General features: G+C 41.4%; 1 protein-coding gene across 1 annotated transcript in view; it reads left to right on the top strand.

Annotated features, from left to right (window-relative positions):
- ldb3a (LIM domain binding 3a) overlaps window positions 1-23,858 on the top strand; it is a 190,438-nt gene that overhangs the window by 152,511 nt on the left and 14,069 nt on the right. The window contains exons 14-18 of the mRNA XM_080215604.1: window positions 2,614-2,679; window positions 6,325-6,461; window positions 11,420-11,774; window positions 17,254-17,434; window positions 19,294-19,414. Coding sequence (XP_080071730.1) covers window positions 2,614-2,679; window positions 6,325-6,461; window positions 11,420-11,774; window positions 17,254-17,434; window positions 19,294-19,414 — 860 coding nt within the window. The remainder of the gene's footprint in view (window positions 1-2,613; window positions 2,680-6,324; window positions 6,462-11,419; window positions 11,775-17,253; window positions 17,435-19,293; window positions 19,415-23,858) is intronic.

The raw sequence follows: 23,858 nt of genomic DNA, 5'->3' as shown, positions 1-23,858 counted from the left end.
TGCAAGACCATCTAACTGGAAATAATGATACTTTAAACATTTTTATTTCAAGTGATAATTATTTGAATATATATCAACATGTATTCAGTTTTGGAAAATTATTTAGAAGAGTTAGATTTTTCATATATACCCTCCCCATGTGGACAGTGTGATATCAACAATTCCATTATCCCTCCTCACACAGTATGCCTAATATACACAAATAACACCCAAAGTCAAGAACAATCTAATTTTCCCCAATCTTTGAGTTCTTTGTGGTTTTTATAATATCAGTAACTGAGTTTTTACAAGAATATATTTTTGAATATTCACAGATTTTATAATCCTTAGTTGCACTAATCATTTTGGAATGTGTTTTTTTCCACCTGTTTTAATACTGAAGAGTGCACATACGCTTCTTTTAAAAAAAGATTCTGTTGCCAAAGTTTTCTTTGTCCCTTCATCCAACTACATTTGTATTGCTCCTTAAAATCTTGATGTAAGATCTGGGTTTGAAACTACACTAAATACAAGAAAATATCATTAATCTTTCCTGGGAATTGAGTCCCTTCACCTCTGGGATGTAAGTTCCCACAAGGAAGCGCTGAGGGTGCTTTTCTTAGACAGGAATAGGTACTACATTCTGTACTTCCAGTAGGGGTCATTGAGTCGTACAGAGTCGTAGAGGTTTACAACATGGAAATAGGTCCTTTGGCCCAACTAGTCCATGCCACCCTTTTTTTAACCCCTAAGCTCGTCCCAATTGTCGATGGTCCCAATTGGATCATGATAAGGGGCAGAAGCCCATTGTCTGTGAGAAATTTATCACAGAGCTCAATAGTTACAAACTAAACTAGGTTGACACTGAATCGGTTAACATCCCAAATGTAGGATGATTTAAAGCTCCTACAAAAAATGATGTTTCCAAACTCTTGACCCAATTCAGACTTTATTGGACAAGCTTCAGTATAACTTTTACAATCTAACTCGGAGCAAATTTTAATTTTTTGAACGGTCAGCATAAAAAAAAGAATCTTAAATAGCCAACTATCAAAAAGATGAAAGACAAGGTGTCCTGAAATAGCATCAAGACATACTACAAACATCAACAGTGAACAGCAGCTTCTGTGTTAATATGGAGAAATTCATGCCTCATGAGTTTGTCGGTTCTTTGTTTCTTCTTCCAGGATATTATGGATAAATGTTTAAATGCTTATTCATATTACAGAAAAATGAAGCCACAAGTTTGGAAATTTATGGGCTTGAGATCAGAAATGGGGAATATATGGGGGGTTGCTCTACATTAAATTAATTTGTATCCGTTCAGGTGGATGTATAAAAAATTAAATCTAACAATTGGATGGATGTTTTTTTGAGGCTGTAACTAAATGAAACATTTCAGATACATTAGGGTAGTTTTCCCTTGATACCTGTGTATAAAACTAGTTGTGCAGATCTGTTGTCCATCATAGAACCAGTGACTGAAATTGATTTTAGTGTAGTTTTATACTAGGCAGCTGTTCCACAACAAAGGCTTCGTGTCCAAGAATCAAGTTGAAAATCCATCTCTCTTTTACCTAACTTTCAAGAAGCACTAAGCAATGCCTTGTTATTTGGCTTCCTTCACTTCCTTCACCCAGTAATATCACAAAATGAAGATTATTCAAAATGAACGAAGGAGACAGACAAGGTCCTACAGATGGTTCATTTTGGAACTCTGCTTTTCATATTGATTTATATTCTTTGTGAAGACTGTGATACTAAATTGACTTTGGAGATTGAAGGGGAGTAGTAAAGCTTGCTCCACAATGGAAAATAATTTGCAGCAGTACAAAAAATAAGCATCCTCTAACATACCCAAAGACAACTTTAGAAATATAAGTGGCTGTAATAGTAGACCACTCGTAGAAAATGACTCAACACCACTTGGATCATTCACAAAAGAAATGTAGATGCATTGAACAGGTACCAAATATACTAAATATATATCAGCAATATTCTGTGTTCAAGCTATATTGTATCAGGGCATTGTACATTAGCAACTGAAAAAAAGGAAAATATCTCCACAACACAACCTTCAATTTTCAGGTCGCTGTAGATATAGTTGCCAGAATTTTACCAGCATGCCCACACGAGGCTCATAAGATCCCGCCCGAAGCTTGGGCAGGCGTGCCGGTAAAATTCCGGCAAGAGTCAAGAATTGACTTTGAGCGGAATATTAGGTAATTTTGCACAGCTTCACCCCTGTTGCAGGATTTTGTTAGATAGGAGTGTGGGTCAGAGATGGGCTAATTCTGTGAAGTGTATTCCCATCCTCTGTCCAAGGAACTTCAAAAGTACAAAGCCTAACTCTATCACACAGTATGTGTGTAATCTATCTGTTCTGTAGTTGCTTTCACAGTTGCTAAATTATTCTGGTCATATGAAAGGAAAACCTTAATGGAACATAATATTTTGTGTTTTCCCTTTAATCTACAGTTATCCCTTAAAAATTTTTTGTTTTCCTCACTGAAAATATTTAAATGGATTTTTAGAAGGATAGCATTTCCCTTCACAGGAGGAAATGGACCATGTTCTTCACTCACTGTGAGGTTTGCACTTTGTTTAATATCTTTTGTCTCCTTTTGACTACAGTTGGCAGCAGAAGACTTCTTCCTCCATCAGCTACCAGTCTCAATCAGCACATAATACAAGGACTAGGTACCTGCTAGATTTGTGTCAAAATCATTTCAACTTTTTAACAGAGCACTAATGCCAAACATGGTGTGACAGTATCATATTAACCAGTTAATAGAGATGCCAAGTATTCATACTGCACAGAAATACTCTCATTTTTCCTGCTTCCTCTCTGTTCTAAATTTATTTTGCAATTTTCTTATTTAATTGAGGCTGTTGCAGTCCAAGCGGCTAGTTCTCCATTTCCCAAATTTAGGATGAATTGGGATTGCCAAACCAAATCAGCCCAAGTTGCTATAAAATTCTGTGTCATTTGCGCATACCCTCTAAATATCAGGGGCCAACCTATGGAGCAGCACACATCCTGTTAATATGACTTGAAATTTTGGAACCACAAAATCTCTACAGTGCAGAAGGAAACCATTTGGCCTATCACATCTCATCTAGCCCCCACCCTATCCCTGTATTCCTGCACATTTACCATGGCTGATCAGCCTAATAGACATCTTCATTTTTGGACACTAAGGGGCAATTTAGCATAGCCAACTCACCTAACCTGCACGTGGTTCCAAGTATACGGATCAGAATATACACATTTTCCATTGGCAATAAAATACATTGAGCTGCATGATATAACACATGGCCCTGATTAAACATGTAACCTCCAATTTGCCATGAGCAACATCTCTGTACATCTACTAGGCCACAAGTAAAACTGGAATAAAGGTAAGGAAATAAAAGAGGAAGGAACAGTCAATATGGAATGTTCATTGGGAACCTCAGCACCTATAATTCTTTCCATTCCCCTCCGTCTATTGTCGTTTTAGTGCTTTTGAATGTTGCCATCTCTGTTTCTCAGCTTTAGCTTCATTTTGCTTGAGGAAAATATCCTAATCAACAACTAATCCAATATTTCTGTTTCAAATCTCTTTCACAATTTTTCTTTCATAATCTGGAATCACCCTTTTCAATGTCGCTTGCTGAACACACTTTCATTACTGATATTACCAAAAGCAATGAACAGTGCTCCAGAATTTAGCAATATTGGAGTAGACAGTACAGTGCTGCAAAACAGGATTAGCCATCTTTTATAGCGAGCACCTGATATTTACTTCCATTATTATCAATGAAATTAAGTAAAGTGCACTGTGTATAACATCCAATACCATCTGTTGAGCTCCATCGATCGAGTCAGATTCCTATTCTATCGTCTCTTATAAGGAGGTCTCATGGCACTGTGGGTAGCATCCCTGATTCTGAATCACAAGCTCCAGGCTGAAATCCCACACTAGAACTTAATGGCCAAGGATGGTGCATTCATTATGCAATCAAATCAGTTGAATATAAACTTTTAAACCTTCCCAACATACACCAATAGCAGTAAAAGTCAGAGAAATTCCTGATTAGCTGTGTGACCGAAAAAATTTGGAACTTTTACTATCACTATTCATAGCCCCAGAGTACAACATACATGTAAAAGTGTATTTCGCCTTGGATTCTTTTGTTTGTGTGTGTGTGTGTGTGTGTGGGTGGGTGGGTGGGTGGGTGGGGGAAAAGAGTGGTTGGTCAGTTGGCTGGGTTAGCTGGATGACATGATTGGTACCAACAGCAGAGGTCTTGATCCTTGTTATGACTAGGATGGATTTGGGAACTGCCTCCTTGTCCTACCCGTGTTGGAGATTGTGGTGCTGTGAGACAACTTCCTATCTTTGAGAAGAGAACTTGAGAAGTTGTCTCTTGCAACCATGTTGCTTTCCAGCATATATGTTCATTGATTCTGCAGTAAAATCCGACAACAAAACCCAATTCAATAACCACTGCAGCGGAGCTAGAATGCTTAACTCCATTTTCTCAACAAACAGGAATATAGCTGAGGCCAAAACGTGGTCTGATTTCAAGAAGAAATTAGATATAGCTCTTGGGGCTAAAGGATCAAAGGATATGGGGGAAGAAGGAATTGGGATATTGAATTTGATGATCAGCCATGATCATAATGAATGGTGGAGCAGGCTCGAAGGCCAGATGACTCATTCCTGCCTCTAGTTTCTATGTTAGTTTATCATCATCTGCAATAGGCATTATTTAGTACATTCACTCTGAATCCAACATTCAAACTCACCCACCAATGAATTTCATCCTCAGACGATATTCAAATTCTTGAAAACAAGAATCAGCCGCTGTTTGGATGTGCTTCTCTTGTGTTGCAGCCTAAAATGGACTTGATCATCCAGAATTCTAATTCTAGTTGCTATTTAAACTTATCTGATCATGGCCATAGTGTTGGGCAACATTTATAATTGTGTGCCTGGAATCAGAGTCGCTGGTGATAGTTTAGTTCACCTGGCAAAGCTGTAAAAGCTTAGGGAAATTCTATGTGTTGAGATGGGAGTGGAGCTAAGGGATTCAATAACTCAGCCAAACTAAAAAAAATGTCCATTTCTGCTATACAAATTGATTCTATGCATGATCACTGACTAGCTTGATAGATCATAGGTTAGGAAATGATTAGGAAGGCCATTTGTCCCATCCCAACTCGGCCACCTGCAAATGTCTATAACCCCCAATTACAATATCTAGTTATTGGATGAATCATTCCAGTGTTTTTACTTTCACTGCCTTACCAAGAAGGCCATTCCAAGTATTTATTATGGATTGAAGAATTCGGATATGTTTTTGTGGTACCTTTGATGGTTTGCATTTGTACCTTTTGACTTAACGTGATGATTTAATGACAAATATTGATTGAGGTTGAACCTCTCAATTCCAATTATTATCTGATAAAATCCCTTTCAGCCAACTTGCTTTTATGTTCAAGAGATCACATTTCTCCAGTCTTTCCTCAGCTCATTTCTTTGGCTTTAAGGATCAGTCTTGTGTCACTTTTCACTACCTCCAGCATTCCAAAGTATCTTGGCGATCACAAAAGTACACAGTACTCAAGTGAGCACATCCAGCGAGTCTGCAGTTTTGGACTGATGCCTCACTATTTGGAAGACTGGGGCAGTGTGCCTAAAGTATTGTCTCTGTCTTTGTCTTCTTCTCCCACTCTTGCTGAATTTGACCTCAGGTTGAGTGACAAAAACACTGCATGTGACGTTGTCCAACTTTGTACCTCTCTGACTTAGTTACATGATACAGCCTTTTAATTGCTGCTGTGCCGTACTTGGACATGTTGTTAAATTGCCTCACCTGCACCACTGAAGGAAATCTAGAGGCAAAATCTTCTTTTAAGAAATGGAAAAATGTGTGTGTTTTCAAACAAACCAAGGATGTGACCTTTGGATTGGATTGCTGAGAAGATGCATGATAACACTACTACGGCAACTGTTAAGCTATTCAAAAGCCATTGACCTTGTCATGATTTGCAGTTTAAACCTCTGGCTTCAGTTGCAGTTTGCAGAAAACAATTCATTTCATATCTCTGATGGAATTGCAGATGAGTAGAGAATTGACTGCTTACTGAATGTTTTATATCCAACTCTTAGACTATCTTTTGATTCAAAGTCTGTGTAAACTGATGATAAAAAACATCTCTGCTACTCACTCCCAGAAATGGATTTGATAACTTGCCCTTGGCAACCTGTTTCAGTCTGTTCCAAAGGTGATAATTTACTCTCATTTCCCTTGTATTTCCCATTCACTTTCTATCCTCTTTTTAAAATTCTTCAGTCAGGGCTTCGCAAGCAACACTGCAGTGATTGGGCCGCCAGCTCCTCAAGTTTGTACTGAAGCCTCAAAACTAGCTTCTAAACCAAAGGTTGTCAGCACAGCGAGTATCCGACCCGCAGCCTTTCCCTCAACTGGAGGTAATAACTTAAAGCAGCATTCGTTTTTGACTTTGTTGGATAGTCTGAGCAATCATGGAACAAACTCCTGCATTTAAGAAACATTTAGTATCATGAATAGTTAATTGTGTAGTGGTATTGTCACTGAACTAGTAATCCAGAGACCCAGATCTGGGGAACAAGGGTTTGAATCCCACCAGATGGGGAAATTTGAATTCAATAAAAATCTGAAATAAAAGTCTAATGAAGTAATTGTTGTAAAAATCCATCTTGGTCATGAAAGTCCTTTAGGGAAGAAAATCTGCCATCCTTACCTGGTGTGGCCTACATGTGACTTCAGATGCTGGTCCTTAACCATCTTCTCAAAGGCAATTAGGGATAGGCAATAATGCTGGCCCACCCAGCAACACCCACGTCCCATGAAAGAATTTTAAAAAAAGTAAGACCCTCTGATAAAATGAAACTTTTCTATCATTGGCATCAACTTCTTTGTTTCTGTTGCAGTACATAAAGTACTAAAAGCCCTTTACTTTCAGAAATAAACATGTCCCAGAATTTAAATACAACTGTTTCATTATTAGTCTTTTGATTGAAGTGCATGAGAAAGCAACTAAACCATTCAATTCAAATACAAATATTTTATGAGAATGCACCAAATATATTTTTGATTGACAACTCTTTATCAATTCACATTAGTTAAATGTACATAGTTATTTGAGAGATATTTCTCAGTCCATTTTACTGAAATATGTAAATGTATGAAATATACAGAATAGGAACAGTAGGCCACTCAACACCTCAAACTTGCTCTGCCATTCAATATGAACATGGCCTGATCTGACTGTAACCTCAATCCTTTGATAACCTTTCACCTCGTTTTTTTTTGTTTGTTTTTATTCCAACTGGATCCATCAAGTCCAATTCACAGTCTCAACAAGTTGAGACATTCCCAATCCAAGCTGACAAGACAGGGCTCTCACCTCCTGTCTTGGGCTTGATCTACATGATCCAAGATGATTGGAATAGGCATAGCACCTTCTCCAAGGCTTGATCTCATTTGCATTTTAGCCAAAAGGCCAAGATGCCACTTTTAAAAATTGCTTCAAATGAAGCTAAGATGTAACCTAATGACTTCAACCAACACATGTCAATAATACACTTGATCTCCTTGTTAATCATGAATCTATCCAGCTCTGCCTCAAAAATATTCAAAGATTCTGCTTTCACTGCTTTTTGAGGAAGAGTTCCAGAGATGCATGGCCCTCTGACACAAAACATTTCTCTGTATCTCTGTCTCTAACATGTGACCTCTTATGCTTAAAGAATGACCCGCAGGTCTAGATTCTCCAATGAAAAGAAACATCCTGTGCACATCCACCCTGCCAATACCCTTCAGATCTTAAAGGCCTCTTACTCTTCTAAACTTCAGTGGATATAAGCCTAGCCTGTCCATCATTTCCTCATAAGACAACGCACCCAATCCTGATTTTAGTCCAGTAAATCTTTTCTGAACTGCTTCTAATGCATTTACATCTTTGAAGAGTCCACCTGAAACTTTTGGAGAGATAATAATTAGCTCAAAGAGCTACAAAGAATGGTAAGGGAAATAAAGAACTGCCACATGAGATTATATACATTTGGCTTAGCATAGTAATCAAGAAAAAATTGTAATTAACTACCTAAATAGCAAGATGTGTAAGAAGTCTCCTAGGACACACTAAGTGAAGGTTTCCCTATAGCAGCCAACTGAGATGTTAAATTCCATAAATAGTTGGGAGTAAAAACCTAAAAAGTAACATAATATCTAATTGGCACATGAATTTTGAATTTAAACACTGGCTTAGATTTGCAGAGCCAATTAAAGGACTGGAATTTAATTAATGGGCATGGGATTACATAGTGAAGAACTACAGCATCAACTTCAACGATTCTAATTCTGAGTGTTTTCTAATGGAGTGCTATGCAATGTAATGGGTAATGTGTTTTATACTTGATCTTCTATACCATTGTAACACTTTTCAAAAAAATCTCTCCCGCATCTGGTTCTCCAAGGGTGTGTATCCTGGTGCCAATTCACATTCCCTTATCAACTTAAAGTGCTACTTTCTGACTTAGTCCAGGACTTCAAAAGCAACCTGAACTTGAAAAATACTGGAACAGCTCAAAACACACAGCAGGTCTGGCAGCATCTACAGGGAGAGAAAACAAAGTTGATGAGTGGAATTTTATCATCTTTTGACTAGGTGTCAATCAATTCAGACGGGAAAAACTGGATCTGGCCTGCCGACTGCACTGTCGAATTCTCCTGCCACATTTTTTGACTTGTCATCAAAACAAATCAAGGAGGCGGGTCGACAGGTCCCATGCCATCATGCTGGATGACAGTCTGCCAGCAACAAATCGGGGCACCTTTTAAAGATAATAATAGAATAATCACAGATACAGAACCTCTAGCATTCCCACCGCAACCACCACCACCACCCCCCCCCCCCCCCCCCACCCCAGCACGGGCTGTGCTAGGGTATTCCCTGGCATGACATGACTCCTCACTCCTTGGGGCCATGCTTACCTGTGTGCTCCTGGCAGATTCTGTTTGCCAATTCTCAATTTTTAAAAATCTGTTCTAATCCCACCGATGTGACTATCCTTTGTGGGGAGATGTTACAGCAGGCAGGCCCGCTAATTATATTGACATGGGGTTCCCATCATTGCATGGTGGGAACACCATTATATCACAGATGGGGGAGAGGCGAGGAGAATCGAGCAGGAAAATCCTGCTGGTATAAAAGCCATTTTGGGATGCCTCCTCGATTCTTCCCTCCGCCATTCCCACCCACTAAAAACAGGTGCAGAAAATCCCTCTCAGTGTTTGAGTCCATATGACCCTTCTGCAGAGCTGAAGAGAGAGAGTAGTGTATCGAATTACGTAGTATATAGGAGAGTGGAGAGCTAGAACAACGTAGAAGGTCAGTGATTAGTGGTAGCTAGGACAGATTGCAACAAAGATGTAGTAAAACTTAAGAACGAATGACAGATAGTCTTGTTGCAGAGGGGGAGGGAAGGTTTTTGCATTTGGACAAAGAACATTTGGGGTACATATTAAAGTAAGTTAAGGGGGAGGAGAAGGGTCACAGTGTAAAGTTGTTGAACTCAATGTTGAGTCCTGAGGGTTGTAACATGCCTAATTGGAAGATGAGATGCTGCTCTTCCAGTTTGTGTTGGACTTCATTGGAGCATTGCAGCAGGCCATGGATGGACATGTGGGCATGAGAGCAAGATGTTGAGTTAAAATGGCGAGTAACAGGAAAGCTGGGATCATGCTTGCGGACTGAGCAAAAGTGTTCCACAAAGCAGTCACCCTCTCTGCATTTATTTTCTCCAATGTACAGCAGACCGCATTTGGAGCAGCGAATACAGTAGATCAAATTGAAGGAGGTGCAAGTGAAATATTGCTTCACCTGAAAGGAGAGCTCAGGGCCTTGAACAGAAGAAGGAGGAGGAAAGAGACAGGTGTTGTATCTTCTCCGATTGCAAGGGAAGGTGCTGTGGGAAGGAAATGAGGAGTTGGAGATGCTGCAGGAGTGGATCAGGGTGTCACCGAGGAAGCAGTTCCTGCAGAATGCTGACTGGAGGGAAGATTTGTTTGGTGATGGCATCATGCTGGAGTTGGCAGAAATGGTGGAGAATGATCCTTTGAATGCATAGGTCAGTGGGTTGGAAAGTGAGGAAAGGGGGGGAACCTATTATGATTCTGGAAGGGAGGGGAAGGAATAAGGGTAGAGGTGTGGGAAGTGGGTTGAACTGTCAACCTGATCCCACTAGGGGTTGAAACCTTGGTTCAGGGAATAGGCAAACATGTTAGAGCACCATTTCTTCAGCTGATATCATCAGAACAGATGTAATGGAGGCAGAGAAACTGGGACAATGGGATGGAGTCCTTACAAAAAGCATAGTGTAAGGAGCTTTAGTCGAGGTAGCTGTGAGAGTGAGAGGGCTTGTAATGAATATTGCTGTCAGTCTATCATGGTAAATGGAGATAGAGGTCAATAAGAGAACTGTAGAAGATAGACCATGGGAAAGTGAGAGAGGTATAGAAATTGGAAGCAAAATTAATAAATTTTTCCAGATCCATACGAGAGCATGAAGAGGCACTGAAACAGTCATTGAAGTAATAGAGAAAGAGTTGCAGGAGCAACTGCATTGGACTAGAACAAGGAGTTCCACATAACCCACTAATAGACAAACATAACTGGGGCACATGCAACTACCCATAGCCACATCTTTTATACGCAGGAAATTAAACAAGTTTAAGGAGAAACTGTTAAATGATGGAATAGGTTTGGCCAGGCAGAGGAGAGTGATAATAGACAGGGATTGTTCAGGCCTCTGATCAAGGAAGAAGTGGACAGCCCTCAGATCCTGCTGCTAGGGGTGAAGGTACAGAGGAATTGGAAATCCATCTTGGAAAGGAGGCACCAAGGCTAGGAAGCTCAAAATTGTTGATATGAGATGGGGCATTAGAGAAATCACAAATATAGGTGAGATGAGATTAGACAAGGGGAGAAAGGGTGGCTCAAGACAGGAAGAAATATGTCCTATGGGACAGGAACAGACTGATAAGATGGCTCTACCAAGGTAGTCCTGTTTTCAAATCAGCATCTTGCTCTAATGCTCACATGTCCCTCCTTGGCCTGCTGCAATGCTCCAGCGAAGCCAAACACAAACTGGAGGAGTAGCTCCTCATCTTCCAATTAGGCATGTCACAACCCTCTGGATGCCAAATTGAGTTCAATAACTTTAGGCTGTGATCTTTCTTCTCCAACTTAACTTTTTTATATATTTATTCAAACATGTTTTATCCCAATGCAAAATTATCTCCCACCCCTCCCCCATCAGGCTGTCACTTGTTCTTATGTTTTGCTATATCTGCTATTTGGGATTCTATTACTTATTTCTTCCTTTCAATTCATTCTCTTTAGAGCACATGCACAGTAGCACTGCCACATTTAATGTGGCTAAGCCAGCTCCAGCCCCTCCAGAGCAACCAGCAGCTCCAACATCAGGTGGTCGTCCACCATGGATAACAGATGACAGCTTTGCACAGAAGTTCCAGCCAGGAAAAAGCACCTCTACCCTCACCAAGCATATTCAACCTTTGCCACATTCTGCACCACCTAAGCCATTTGTGCCATCCCAGGCACCTGCCCAAATTCCTACACATGCTCCAGTGCCTGGGCAGACAAGTGGAGGCACTCGCAACCTTGTGCAAAGGGCTGAGAGATTCCCAGCAAGCAACAGAACTCCTCTATGTGGACAGTGTAACAGTATTATCAGGTGAGGACATGTTCACTTATTGTTCTACTTTAGACACAGAACATAGACTAATTTCCTCCTTTGCATGCAGTGGCCCCTGTATAAACAAAGGAAAAGGGGTGATCCCTTCTCTTCTATTGCTTCAGGATATCTCTGCAGTCAGTTGCTGGTGCAGAATCATAAACTAACATTTTCTGGGGGAAGAAGCTCACAAACTAATCCTCTTTTCATAATAACATAAGAAATAGGAGCAGGAGTAGGCCATCTAGCCCTTCGAGCCTGCCCCGCCATTCAATAAGATCATGGCTGATCTGAAGTGGATCAGTTCCACTTTCCCGCTTTCTCCCCATAACCTTTAATTCCCCTGTCGATCCGAAACCTATCTACCCGTGACTTAAATATATTCAGCGAGGTAGCCTCCACCACTTCAATGGGCAGAGAATTCCAGAGATTCACCACCCTTTGAGTGAAGAAGTTTCTCCTCAACTCCGATCTAAACTGCACCCCCCCTTATCTTCAGGCTGTGCCCTCTAGTCCTGCTATCCTTTCTAAGCGGGAAGAATCTCTCTACCTCTACCCTATCTATCCCCTTCATTATCTTATACATCTCTATAAGATCCCCCCTCAGCCTTCTAAACTCCAACGAGTACAGACCCAGTCTATTTAGTGTCCCTTCATAGGCTAACCCCCTCATCTCCGGTATCAGCCTACTGAACCTTCTCTGCACTCCCTCCAAGGCCAATATATCCTTCCGCAAGTGCGGTGACCAAAACTGCACACAGTACTCCAGCTGCGGCCTCACCAGTACCCTGTACAGTTGCAGCAAAACCTCCCTACTTATATATTCTATCCCCCTCGCTATAAAAGCTAACATTCCATTCGCCTTCTTGATCACCTGCTGCACCTGCAGACTGGGTTTTTGCGACTCGTGCACAAGGACCCCCAGGTCCCTCTGCACCGTAGCATGCTGCAGCTTTTCGCCTTCTAAATAATAATCCCTCCTAATATTATTTCTGCCAAAGTGGATAACCTCACACTTGCTAACATTTACACTCTATCTGCCAGGTCCTCACCCACTCGCTCAGCCTATCCAGATCTCTCTGCAGACTTTCCACACCCTCCACGCAATTTGCTTTCCCACTCATCTTCGTGTCATCAGCAAATTTCGTCGCCCTACACTCAGCCCCCTCCTCCAGATCATCTATATAAATTTCCATTCAGTAGTGTCTGATTAGTGTCTAATGACACTAATGTTCCACCTTCAGTGTTATGGGCAGGAGATATTCTGGAGTTGCGAAGCTTCCGCAAACTTTGCATACAATCAGAAATAAGAAATGATCAACAGCCACTAAAGGGACAAGATGGTAGAAAAATTGGAATATCTCCTTCCAATTAGGAGATACAGACATTGACCTTGAAGTGACTGCATTCAGTAGGCAGAAGATAAGCAGATTGAGCCCATTGGCAGCTCCATGGAAGCTGGGGTACCATTTTCTGGGGTTGAGCCTTTGTTTGAATTTGTCACCAGCAGCTGATTGATCAGGGAGGGCAGGAAGTTGGGTGATTCTTCTGTTGAGTTCAGTTTAAGTTAGAGTAGGACTGTGAGGCAGTTGCAAGGGAGCATGGTGATTTGGAGATAAGGTAGAATTTTGAAGTTTCAGGAGGAGCGCAAACACTCCTTGTGACCCAAAAAAAAATTTAAAAAAAAGCTTTTGTTCCCTTTTGTTTTAAGTGGCCTGTGGCTGAGCCTTTAAATGTCACTGTACAACTAGAAATGAATGGAATAAGCATGGTATACCACAGCCCCCCATTGGTACTTCCAAATTGTATTATGGTCATTTTGACATCACAAGGTCTTGAATTGTCTGTGTTTGGCAAGATCTGCACTACCCTTTCATTGCCTCAATTAAACAGGAAGTGACTCGCATGTCAGCAGCAACATGGCAGTAAGTGCTGTGCCACTTTTTTATTTTTTTGTTATTATCCTGTTTCCACCCAACAGAAAGGGAAGAAAACTCATCAAGTTTATATTTCAAAATATGACACACTTCAAACTCTTGGAATGAAATGCTCTCCCTAACTTTTGTGGTGCATTCCAAAACAGAAAGACAGAGAACATTTGCTGCCAGGGGCAAGATTTTGTAATTCTCCTATCCTAATTGCACAAATACTGTATATAATTGAACAGGGAGTGATTTGTTGGATTAGTATTTCATACAATAGAAATGAGTAGGATGGGACTGTTGCAACACAAACCATTGTTAAACAGCTGTGAAGAAACACCGGTTTGGCCAATTGGGATTCTGCACAAAGGGTGAGGTTCAGGACTGGTTTGGTCCAGTCATCACAATGCTGGAATTGGCTTTGCACTGATCTGCACCCAAAATCGTGAACAATTCTGAGATATTGAACAAGGCACATTGAATTTCCTGGCAATGCATGGTGCTGTGATTACTGTGTGAGAGAGACAGAAATACATTTTTATTGTAGAATTTTGTTTCAGTGCTCATGTCATTACTTGTAGACAAGAAATCTAACTATCCATTTCTCTACTGCTCTCTTATTTTTTAGTATTTCTGTTTATCTTCTATATTTTTTTCTCTCTATGACATCCAGGTTCAAAAATTAATGAGCATGTTTCAGGAGAAGCCTTAATTGGTCAAAGACACAGCAGGGCAGAGACCCTACAATCTCATGTCAAAGCTGTGTCAACACACTGTAGCAATAGCTCCTGCCTGGCCACCCAGTCAAATGGACAGTATGGCTGGCAGACACCTACTAGAGGCAGGAGGCTGGGGACCCTTGTAAGCTGTTCCAGATGATCTAAGGGAAGCAAGTTCAAAATTGGGAGAGGGATAGAGGAAGTGGCAGGGGTCAGTAGGAAAAGCTGGTGATCAGAAAAGACCAAAGGTTTCCTTAATGGGCTTGGAAGAAGCATTCTCTTCCTGGTCCACAGGGAGCATTGAAAAAGCAATTTGCCTTAGGGAATTGGCAGTTCTGCATTGGTTTGGGTAACTGGAATTCCACAGTTTGAGGGATTGCCACAAGGGTAAGGTTTTCCTGGCTCCAGAGTGGCAGGCTGGAAGATAGTATGGGAAGGTTGCGGGAGGGGTGTTGGAGGCCAGTAAAATATCAGGGAGTCATGTTGGTACAGCTCTTCAATGTGATCTCATTGCCAGCGAAGTGGTATAGTGGTTGTGCGTAGTGGTTGCCCACTAAATGGAGGCAGGCAGCCTATTTAAATAATTAACAATCCACACAGAGTCTATTCCTTGGGTTGACTGCTGTCCTCCTCATAGGGAATAAGGTTGTTAACTGTGATTATATGTATTTCTGGAGTTTTTGACACATGACTTGCCTCGCACTCCCAGCCATTAATCAGCCAACATATCCATTTTTGTGATGTACTGCCTTCCTATGCCAATTGGAAAGCAAAAACACTCATTACCCAATTGGATGATGATTGACTGTCAACCAAACAGCTTTTTCACCCCATTTTCAATATTTTTATATCAAGTGAAGAAAAACAGTCAAGGAAAATGATTAAAAAAATTAATGTCACAATGGCTTTTCTCCAGGGTTGCACACAGCAGTGTCCTGAAGATTGATCTTAAATTCCTGGAGACTTCAGGCCAATTCTGGAGTGCTGGAAAGTCTAAGGGAGGCAGCTGATTTCATGGAGGCAGTGGCTGCCGGGGGCCATTGGAGCTGGAGACTCCAACTCCAAAGAGGGGTTGTTGGGAGAAAGACAGTCTCTGTGAACCCCATGCAACATCCAGAGGCTCTTCTGATCTGTAATTTCCTACTTAGCTCTCCAAGGCCATTCAATCGCCAAGCTGCCTCAACAGCATTGACCTCTTCCAGTGGCGCTGTTGAGGATTCCGAGCCTGTGGCAGCAAGAGTCCACTACTGAGTCTGGGGGCGACCATTTTGGAGGCAGCCTCTAGAAAAATAGCTGATCAGGTCCTGTTACTGATAGTTATGGCTTGGAACCCCTAATTGTTTCCTACATCATGATCCTGAAACCCACAATAACTCTCAATGCTGATGTTTTCCAGCTGCAACTGTGATTTGGGTAATTAGAGCCTTTTGTGTGAGTGCCTTGAATTGTATACATATATCTGAAAAATGGGATAGTGTTGCCCTATCCTGATATTTTAAACCACTGTGCCACCCATTATGGTAGGAGGGTTAAAGTTCAAGGCCAAATTCTCCCAATGTCCTCCATGTCCTTTTCTCTTTTGACTCTGGCTCTTATTCTAACTTTCTCTAAATCTGCCCATGAATATTTCCTCGCAACGTGGGCAGTTCATTATAAGTGTCTGGATCTTATACATGTTTCTTTACGAAATTAACTGATTTGTGTCTTTTACAATGTGTGTAGGCTGAAGGATTGGGGCTCACCAGGAAGAAGCAGGGCTTGATGTAGAAGAAATTGGCAGTTGGAGCAGAGACAATAGGGAGAAAACTTGAGACCAGTGAATGGGGGATTTGGCTTGGATTTGCTCTGAAGAAACAGGTTGAACTAGAGAAACAGTCTTCTCTTTTCAGGCATGAAGTAACGGCACTTGCCAATATTGGGATGCCCAAAAATGAAGATGGGGATATTAATTAACTAGAAATTAGCACTTGCATGGGAATGGGAAATAAAGAATTATTAAGAAAAACAAGGTTTGATCAGAGTGAGTGGCAAGGGTTCAAGAGGAGCAGTCATGTCTGAACAACTTTGAATTTCTTTGAAAAGATTATGACACTGTTCCACTTAACAAAGTAATTCCGAAGTTGCATGTAATTGGGATAAACGTAATTGAAGGTGTGTGATACTATGAGGTGAGGTTATCCACTCATAGAATCCTACAGTGCAGAAGGAGGCCATTTGGCTCATGAAGTCTGCACCGACCACAATCCCACCCTATCCACCCTGCTAATCTCCCTGACACTAAGGGAAAATTTAGGATAGCCAATCAACCTAACCTGCACATCTTTGGACTCTGGGAGGAAATAGGGGCACCCTAAGGAAACCCATGCAGACACAGAGAGAATGTGCAAATTCCACACAGCCAGTCCCCCAAGGCTGGAATTGAACCTGGGTCCCTGGTGCTGTGAGGCAGCAGTGCTAACCATTGTGCCACTATGCCACCCCGGGCACCTCTGCATGACTTTACAGGGATCTTTAAGATATTCACTTGCACAGACAATTTGGATCTGAGAAAATGTTTCTATGAGGCATAGGATTCAAGGACAGTGCTTAAACTTCATATTGCCCAAAGAAAATAGAAAACATAGGCTTTTTAAAAAAAATTAGAGGTGAATGGAATTGTGAAACTGATTCCCAACGTGGAACAGATGTTTTTAAAATGGGCAGAATGAATCCCTGCAAGAATGGAGTACAAGATTACCAGTTCCAGAATCAGAGTGGGAAACAGATTGGTGAATTTGGTATTTCCTGTCCAAATCAATGCTGTTTAATTATCGCATATCATGTGTTATCTATCTCCAGAGGTCCTTTTCTTGTGGCTTTGGGCCGCTCCTGGCACCCTGAAGAGTTTAACTGCACTTATTGTAAGACCTCACTGGTTGATACTGGATTTGTAGAGGAGCAGAACAATATTTACTGTGAACGGTGCTACGAACAGTTCTTTGCTCCAAATTGTGCTAAGTGTAATGCAAAGATCATGGGGGTAAGTGAAACCTACAGCACAGTGTTAAGCATAGACAAGTAGGTGGCAGCACCTAATTAGAACAGAACTTCAACATCAAATAGACAAGTAGAAAAGTAAAACCACATCCATTGGAACCAGTTCTGAAATATAACTTGGCTGTCTTACTGCCACATGTGCTTCACTTATACTGCAGATAAACAGGGCTAACAGATAACTGTTTATGTGCAAAAGTTGCTGAGTAATATCAGAAACAGGAACACTGGCATCAAAGTCAATCAAAGTCCTATCCTTTGTCCACATGTAGAGCCTGATTTAAGGTCAAGCAAATGGGTGTGTTTTGATAATGATCATGAGTGAAAATCCCAGCTCACTACTACCCCCGCTTGTCCCCACCCCTCAAAGAGTCATAAAACCAGATGTACTGCTCCATCATGACAGAGAACAGCTAATTCAAAATGCAACTAGACTTGTAGGTGGAACTTTCCCAGCCTATATGGTTCAGTACAATATCACAAATGGATCCCTGCAAAGGTCTTTCTACAAAATGTAGAATGGAGTGTAAGTGAAGAGTATCTCCCATACTGTTGAGGGTGAAGGTAGTTGAGGGTAAAATTGGTCTTCAGGGAAAGCACAAAACAAAGAACAATGAATTAAAGTCAATGGAAAAGAACTTTGGCTGAGATTTTCTGCACAACATGCCACGTATTTCCCTGCAGCAGAGGCCGCTGGCCTGCAGCAGAATTCTTTGCTCCTGCCATTATCAATGGGGTTTCCCACTGAATGCACCCTTTGCCACCAGGAAACCCACGAAGGGGTACAGTATCACTGGGACTGCTGCCGTGAACAACTGGAAAGTTCCCACCATTGGGTACAGTGTAAAATGAACTGCCAATTTCCTGGAGTATCTTGTCCAGTCATATCTTAAAGATGATGTAGAGACACTGAAGAGGGGGCAAAAAAGATTTACAAGCATGATATTAGAACTTGAGAGTTATACTTGTCAGTAGAGAGTGAATAGGTCAGGTCTCTCTTGAAGAAGGAAAGCTGAAGTGTGACCTAATACAGGTCGTGAAAATTATGGAAGGTTTTGAAAGAGCAGTCAGTGAGAGAGCTCAGATGAGCAAAACTAAAGGCCATCATTATATAAGATGTTCACAAAGAAATCAAATAGGAAATTCAGAAGAAATCTCTTTATCTGCAGTGATAAGAATGTGGAACTTGCCATCACAGATTGAGGTGAATAGTATAAATGCACTTACAAGGTTAAATAAGCGTATGAGGGAGAAAGATTAGAGAGTTATTCTGATAGGTGAGGAAGGATGGGAGAAGACTCGGGTGGATCGTAAACATAAATTGGTTTGGCTGAATGGCCTAATTCTATGTTGTAAATATTCTCTGTAACTATTGCCGTAACTTGCATTTGTCATAGATCAATTCCACCCCAGTTATCAAGAACTGCAGTAGAACTCTGTTAATTAGTTACTTAGATCTACTACTGCTGAAAAATTCATTCATGTCTTATCAGCTTCAGTTTTGTCTATTCCAGTTGTCTTCTGGTCAGTTTCCCATTCTCCACCTTGTTTTGAGTGTTCTGTAATATATATTTGGGAACTGACAATAGCTTTCATCCCTTCTGTTAAAAAAGACAGAAACCCTTAGTAAAGGTATCCTTCTGCTTTTGGATAGATGCCATTTTTATCTGTGCTGGACTTTTTTGCCAAGATAAATTCATTTAATTTTGTAAGGCAGTATGGTTATCTGACAGGGAAATGCTTGTAATAAGGTAAAATGTCTATTTTCGTTGAGTTATACTCATCAAAGTTTGCAGTGTTATTAAGACTAGTATTGAGGTTTGATGATCCTGTTGTCCATTGCAGGAAGTAATGCACGCCTTGCGACAAACTTGGCACACCACATGCTTTGTCTGTGCAGCCTGTGGGAAATCTTTTGGAAATAGTCTTTTCCACATGGAAGATGGAGAGCCCTACTGTGAAAAAGGTACATTTTCTCCAAGGTCTGCTGATGAAATAACAGCCTGAATGCATAAACGGAGGTTATTTTTCCAATTTTAGCTTCTTCAACCCTTCTCCAAAATGCCACTGACTCTCATTGTGATTTGCTATCAAGTGGATGCCTTCAATCCTCCAACAACACCTTAGCCTACTGCCTATTTTACATTATTATCTGGAAGATAAGACATATATATTCCACCAACTCAGTACAAAAATGTTATCCTAGTTCTGTCTTTGGATGAAGAATGAACTTCTATTTCCCATACAACTGTTCTTTAATAGATTAATGATTGCACATTTAAAAACCAAAATACTTGTATGTTTATTTGGTGTTATTTTAATAGGAAAGTTCAAGTAGGCATTTGCTATCAGAATGGATAACTCGTAAGTGAAATGGAGTTAGCCTGACACATACGATGAGCAATTATGAATGTTCAACTCTGTTTTTGGGTGCAACATTTTTGGATGTTGGGTAATGGATTGCTCTCCATGAGTCATGAGCATTAAATGAGTAATGAATAAAAGTCAACTAACTTACTAATAGCAATTACTCAAAAGAATGATTTCTGTCTATACTTTCAGTAGCAATGCCATGACTATGTTTCCAAAAATGATAGGTGGAACTTTACCTAAAAAATGACTAAGTGTCATAAGGTTGAGGAAAGCAGAGTGATCCACACCAGTCTGCCCGATGCAGACCAGACCACAAACATAGAATAGAATCCCTACAGTGCAGAAGGAGACCATTCAACCCATTGAGTCTGCACCGACCACAATCCCATCCAGACCCTATTCCTGTAACCCCAAATATTTATCCTACTAAGCCCCCTGATACTAAGGGCCAGTCAACCTAACCCGCACATCTTTGGACTGTGGGAAGAAACCGGAGCACTCAGAGGAAACCACACAGACATGGGGAGAATGTGCAAACTCCATACAGACAGTGACCCAAGGCCGGAATTGAACCCAGGTCCCTGGCGCTGTGACGCAGCAGTGCTAACCGCTGTGCCACTGTGCATCCCACAGTTAGTCATTTTTTAAGAGAATTTCGTGCCAGTTCTGGGAGGAATAGGATCTAAATACAATGAATCCAGCTGCAAAGCGATTAGGCTCCATTTAGAAAGGCTCCTCGATTTCACAGGGCTCTGCAAGAACATAAGAACAGAAGAAGTAAGAGCAGAAGTAGGCCATCTAGCCCCTCGAGCCTGCCCCGCCATTCAATATAATCATGGCTGATCTGAAGTGGATCAATTCCACTTACCCGCTTGCGCCCTATAACCCTTAATTCCTTTATCAATCAGAAATCTATCTACCGGTGACTTAAACATATTCAACAAGGTAGCCTCCATCACTTCAATGGGCAGAGAATTCCAGAGATTCACTACCCTTTGAAAGAAGTTCCTCCTCAACTCTATTCTAAACTGACCCCCCCCTTATTTTGAGGTTGTGCCCTCTAGTTTTGGTTTCCCTCCCTCCGCCATTGGGCATCAGGAACCCCCCCCATCATCACTGGCATGTTTCCCCACACCCTCTCCAATGTGGATCACTGGCATCATGGCATTAGTGACCTCCCAATGGATCCCCATACATGCCATCCCCTTCTTAGCCATCAACACGCACCCCCCCCCCCATTCACAGCACTCCCCCTTCATAGCCACTCCTTCATGCCCCAACCCTTTTGTGCCCCCCACCATAGAACCCCCCTTCATACCCTCTGTCATGCCCTGCCCCTTCATGATGCCCACAGGCTCCACCTTCACTCTCATTCAGGCCTCACCTTCTTGGCACTGCTCCTGGCACTCTTCTACTTTGGTTGCCCTTTCTGTATTCCTTATATGTCCTAGCTATGATTCTATTTCTCTATATTGTTCGGTAGTTCTATGGGAGTTAACTTTCAAATCCACTTAATTGCTGATTGTATCTTTCCAATTCCAGACTTTTTTCACCTCATGCCTTTAACTCTATCTCTCCACTGTAAAATTCAAATCTATATCATTGTCATTTTGAAGCTAATTTATTGACTATTGGTGATTTAGACAAGTTGATTGAGTGCAAATAATGCAAACGAAAGTGAAGTTATCCATTTTGGAATGAGAAACAGAATGGCAGAGTATTATTTAAATGATGATAAATTGGGAAATGATGACATATACAAGAACCTGGGTGTCCTTGTACACCAGTCACTGAAAGCAAACATGCAACTACAGCAAGCAGATAGGGAGGCAAGTGGTATGTTAGCCTTCATTGCAAGGGGACTTGAGTGCAGAAGCAAGGATGTCTTACTGCAGTTGTACAGGGCCTTGATGAGACCACAGTGTGCGCTGTTTTGGTCTCCTTATCTAAGGATGCACTTGCCATGGACAGAGTGCAGTAAAGGTTCACCAGACTGATTCCTGGGATGGCAGGAATGTTGAATGTGGAAAGATTGGCTCAGCTGGCCCTGAATTCACCAGAACTTAGAAGAATCATAGGCAATTTAAGTGAAACATATAAATTTCTGATGGCTGGACAGACTGGTTGTAGGAATATTTTTCCTTTAGCTAGAGGGGGTCTAGAACGAGGGGTCACAGTCTCAGGATTTGGGGCGGCATGGTAGCATGGTGGTTAGCACTGCTGCTTCACAGCTCCAGGGTCCTGGGTTCGATTCCCGGTTCGGATCATTGTCTGTGTGAAGTTTGCGCATTCTCCTCGTGTCTACGTGGGCTTCCTCCGGGTACTCTGGTTTCCTCCCATAGTCCAAAGATGTGAGGGTTAGGTTGATTGGCTATGCTAAGAAATTGCCCCTCAGTGTCCAGGGTTGCATGGATTAGTGGGCATAATATGTAGGGATATGGGGGTAGGGCCTGGGTGGGATTGTGTTCGGTGCAGACTTGATGGGTCGAAGGGCCTCTTTCTGCGCTGTAGGGTTCTATGATTCTATGATGATCTGGGGTAGGCCATTTAGGACTGAGATGAAAAGAATCTTTTTCACTCTGACGGTGTTGAACCTGTGGAATTCTCTACCACAGAAGGTTGTGGAGACCAAGTCACTGAATATATCTCATTCAGCTAAGAAGGAAATAGACAGACTTCTGGACCCTAAATGCATCAAGTGGAGAGCACAGGAGTCTGGCGTTGAATTATAGGATCAGCCATGATCATATTGAATGGTGGAACAGGATCGAAGGATCGAATGGTCTTCTCTTGCTCCTATTTTCTATGTTTCTTCGAATGCTCTCCACACAGGTCTCCATCTATCTTTCACAAACTCTAATGCAATAATCTGGCCTGAAACCCCTTGCACAATCCTACTATCCATTCATCTCAAACTCCACTAACTGCTCTCTAGATTCTGCTGCTGACCTCATCTGAGTAACTTCCCCTCAGCACATGTCTCAGGACATACTCTGCTCTGCTGACTCTGGTTTATTTTATGATCCCTCCTCAATCCACTTGACCGAAGGTGGTGGATCCATAAGAAATTACACATCTGCTTTCTAGAAGTTGTGTCACTCCACACCATTTCTCAATTTAATTTAAAAACCTCCTGAACAAAAAGCACATCTCCTTGTGCTTCTGATGCCTTCTGTCTTTACCTCCCTATTCTTCTTTCTTCTTGTTAAGTGGTGAATGATTGTTCCTGGTATTTACAGAGATAGAGAAAATACAGCTGGGAAATCCAGTAGTATGGGTTTCCCAAATATCCTGCTGAAATTAACAGGAAGATATGTTTTAAAGTTTTTCAACAGGTTTCCCACCTGACAGCTTGATCGTCAGGCTGCCTGCCTATCAGGAAGCAAAACCCAGGCGCAAGGTCACAGTCAGGGAGTGGGAAAAATCAACGATGGGGAAGGGAGCCAATTTGGGGGAAGTGTCTGTAATTGTGAGATAGGGGAGAGATTTACTTGTTAAGTCTGAAGGAAACACGCCTGCTCCATATAATCCAAAACAATGTTATAAATGCACTTAGTTTATGGATCTAGCAATGACCTGTAAAAATGGAGGCTTGCAGTCTCCTTAAAAGATTTTAGTAACTGACCTGCTTCCTGAAAGCAGATTGATCATTCCCCACCAATCTGTCACCATTAAAATCAGAAGTGGGTTGGTTAAGTTTAAGATTTTAAAAAAATACTTGTGGGTTAAAATTCCCTCATTCAGGAAGCAGTGCAGTACAAATATTTTTTGTCGTCCTGGCGAAACATTCTATAGCTTCCTACAGGTGGTGTGGTGAGGTAGAAGTTTGGCATTGCCCCATAACAGACGTTCTTGAAAACTGAGGAAGAGCCACCACCTTTTCTATTCTGGGTTACGAGAAACCTTGGGCAGAAATCCAAGACCAGTGTCACGAACCTGGCTAATTTTATCTGCAAGGGTGTCCCAACTTGAAACACCAGTTTGTGGTGGTGTACAGTTTTGTTTACAAGAATAGTGTAAGGAGCCACATACAATAC

Source organism: Carcharhinus amblyrhynchos, chromosome 31 (genome assembly GCF_965287045.1).
Source record: "Carcharhinus amblyrhynchos chromosome 31, sCarAmb.v2.hapA, whole genome shotgun sequence".
NCBI classification, from domain to species: domain Eukaryota; kingdom Metazoa; phylum Chordata; class Chondrichthyes; order Carcharhiniformes; family Carcharhinidae; genus Carcharhinus; species Carcharhinus amblyrhynchos.
The sequence above is the reverse complement of the archived record's forward strand: the minus strand, read 5'-3'. Positions and strand labels throughout refer to the sequence as shown.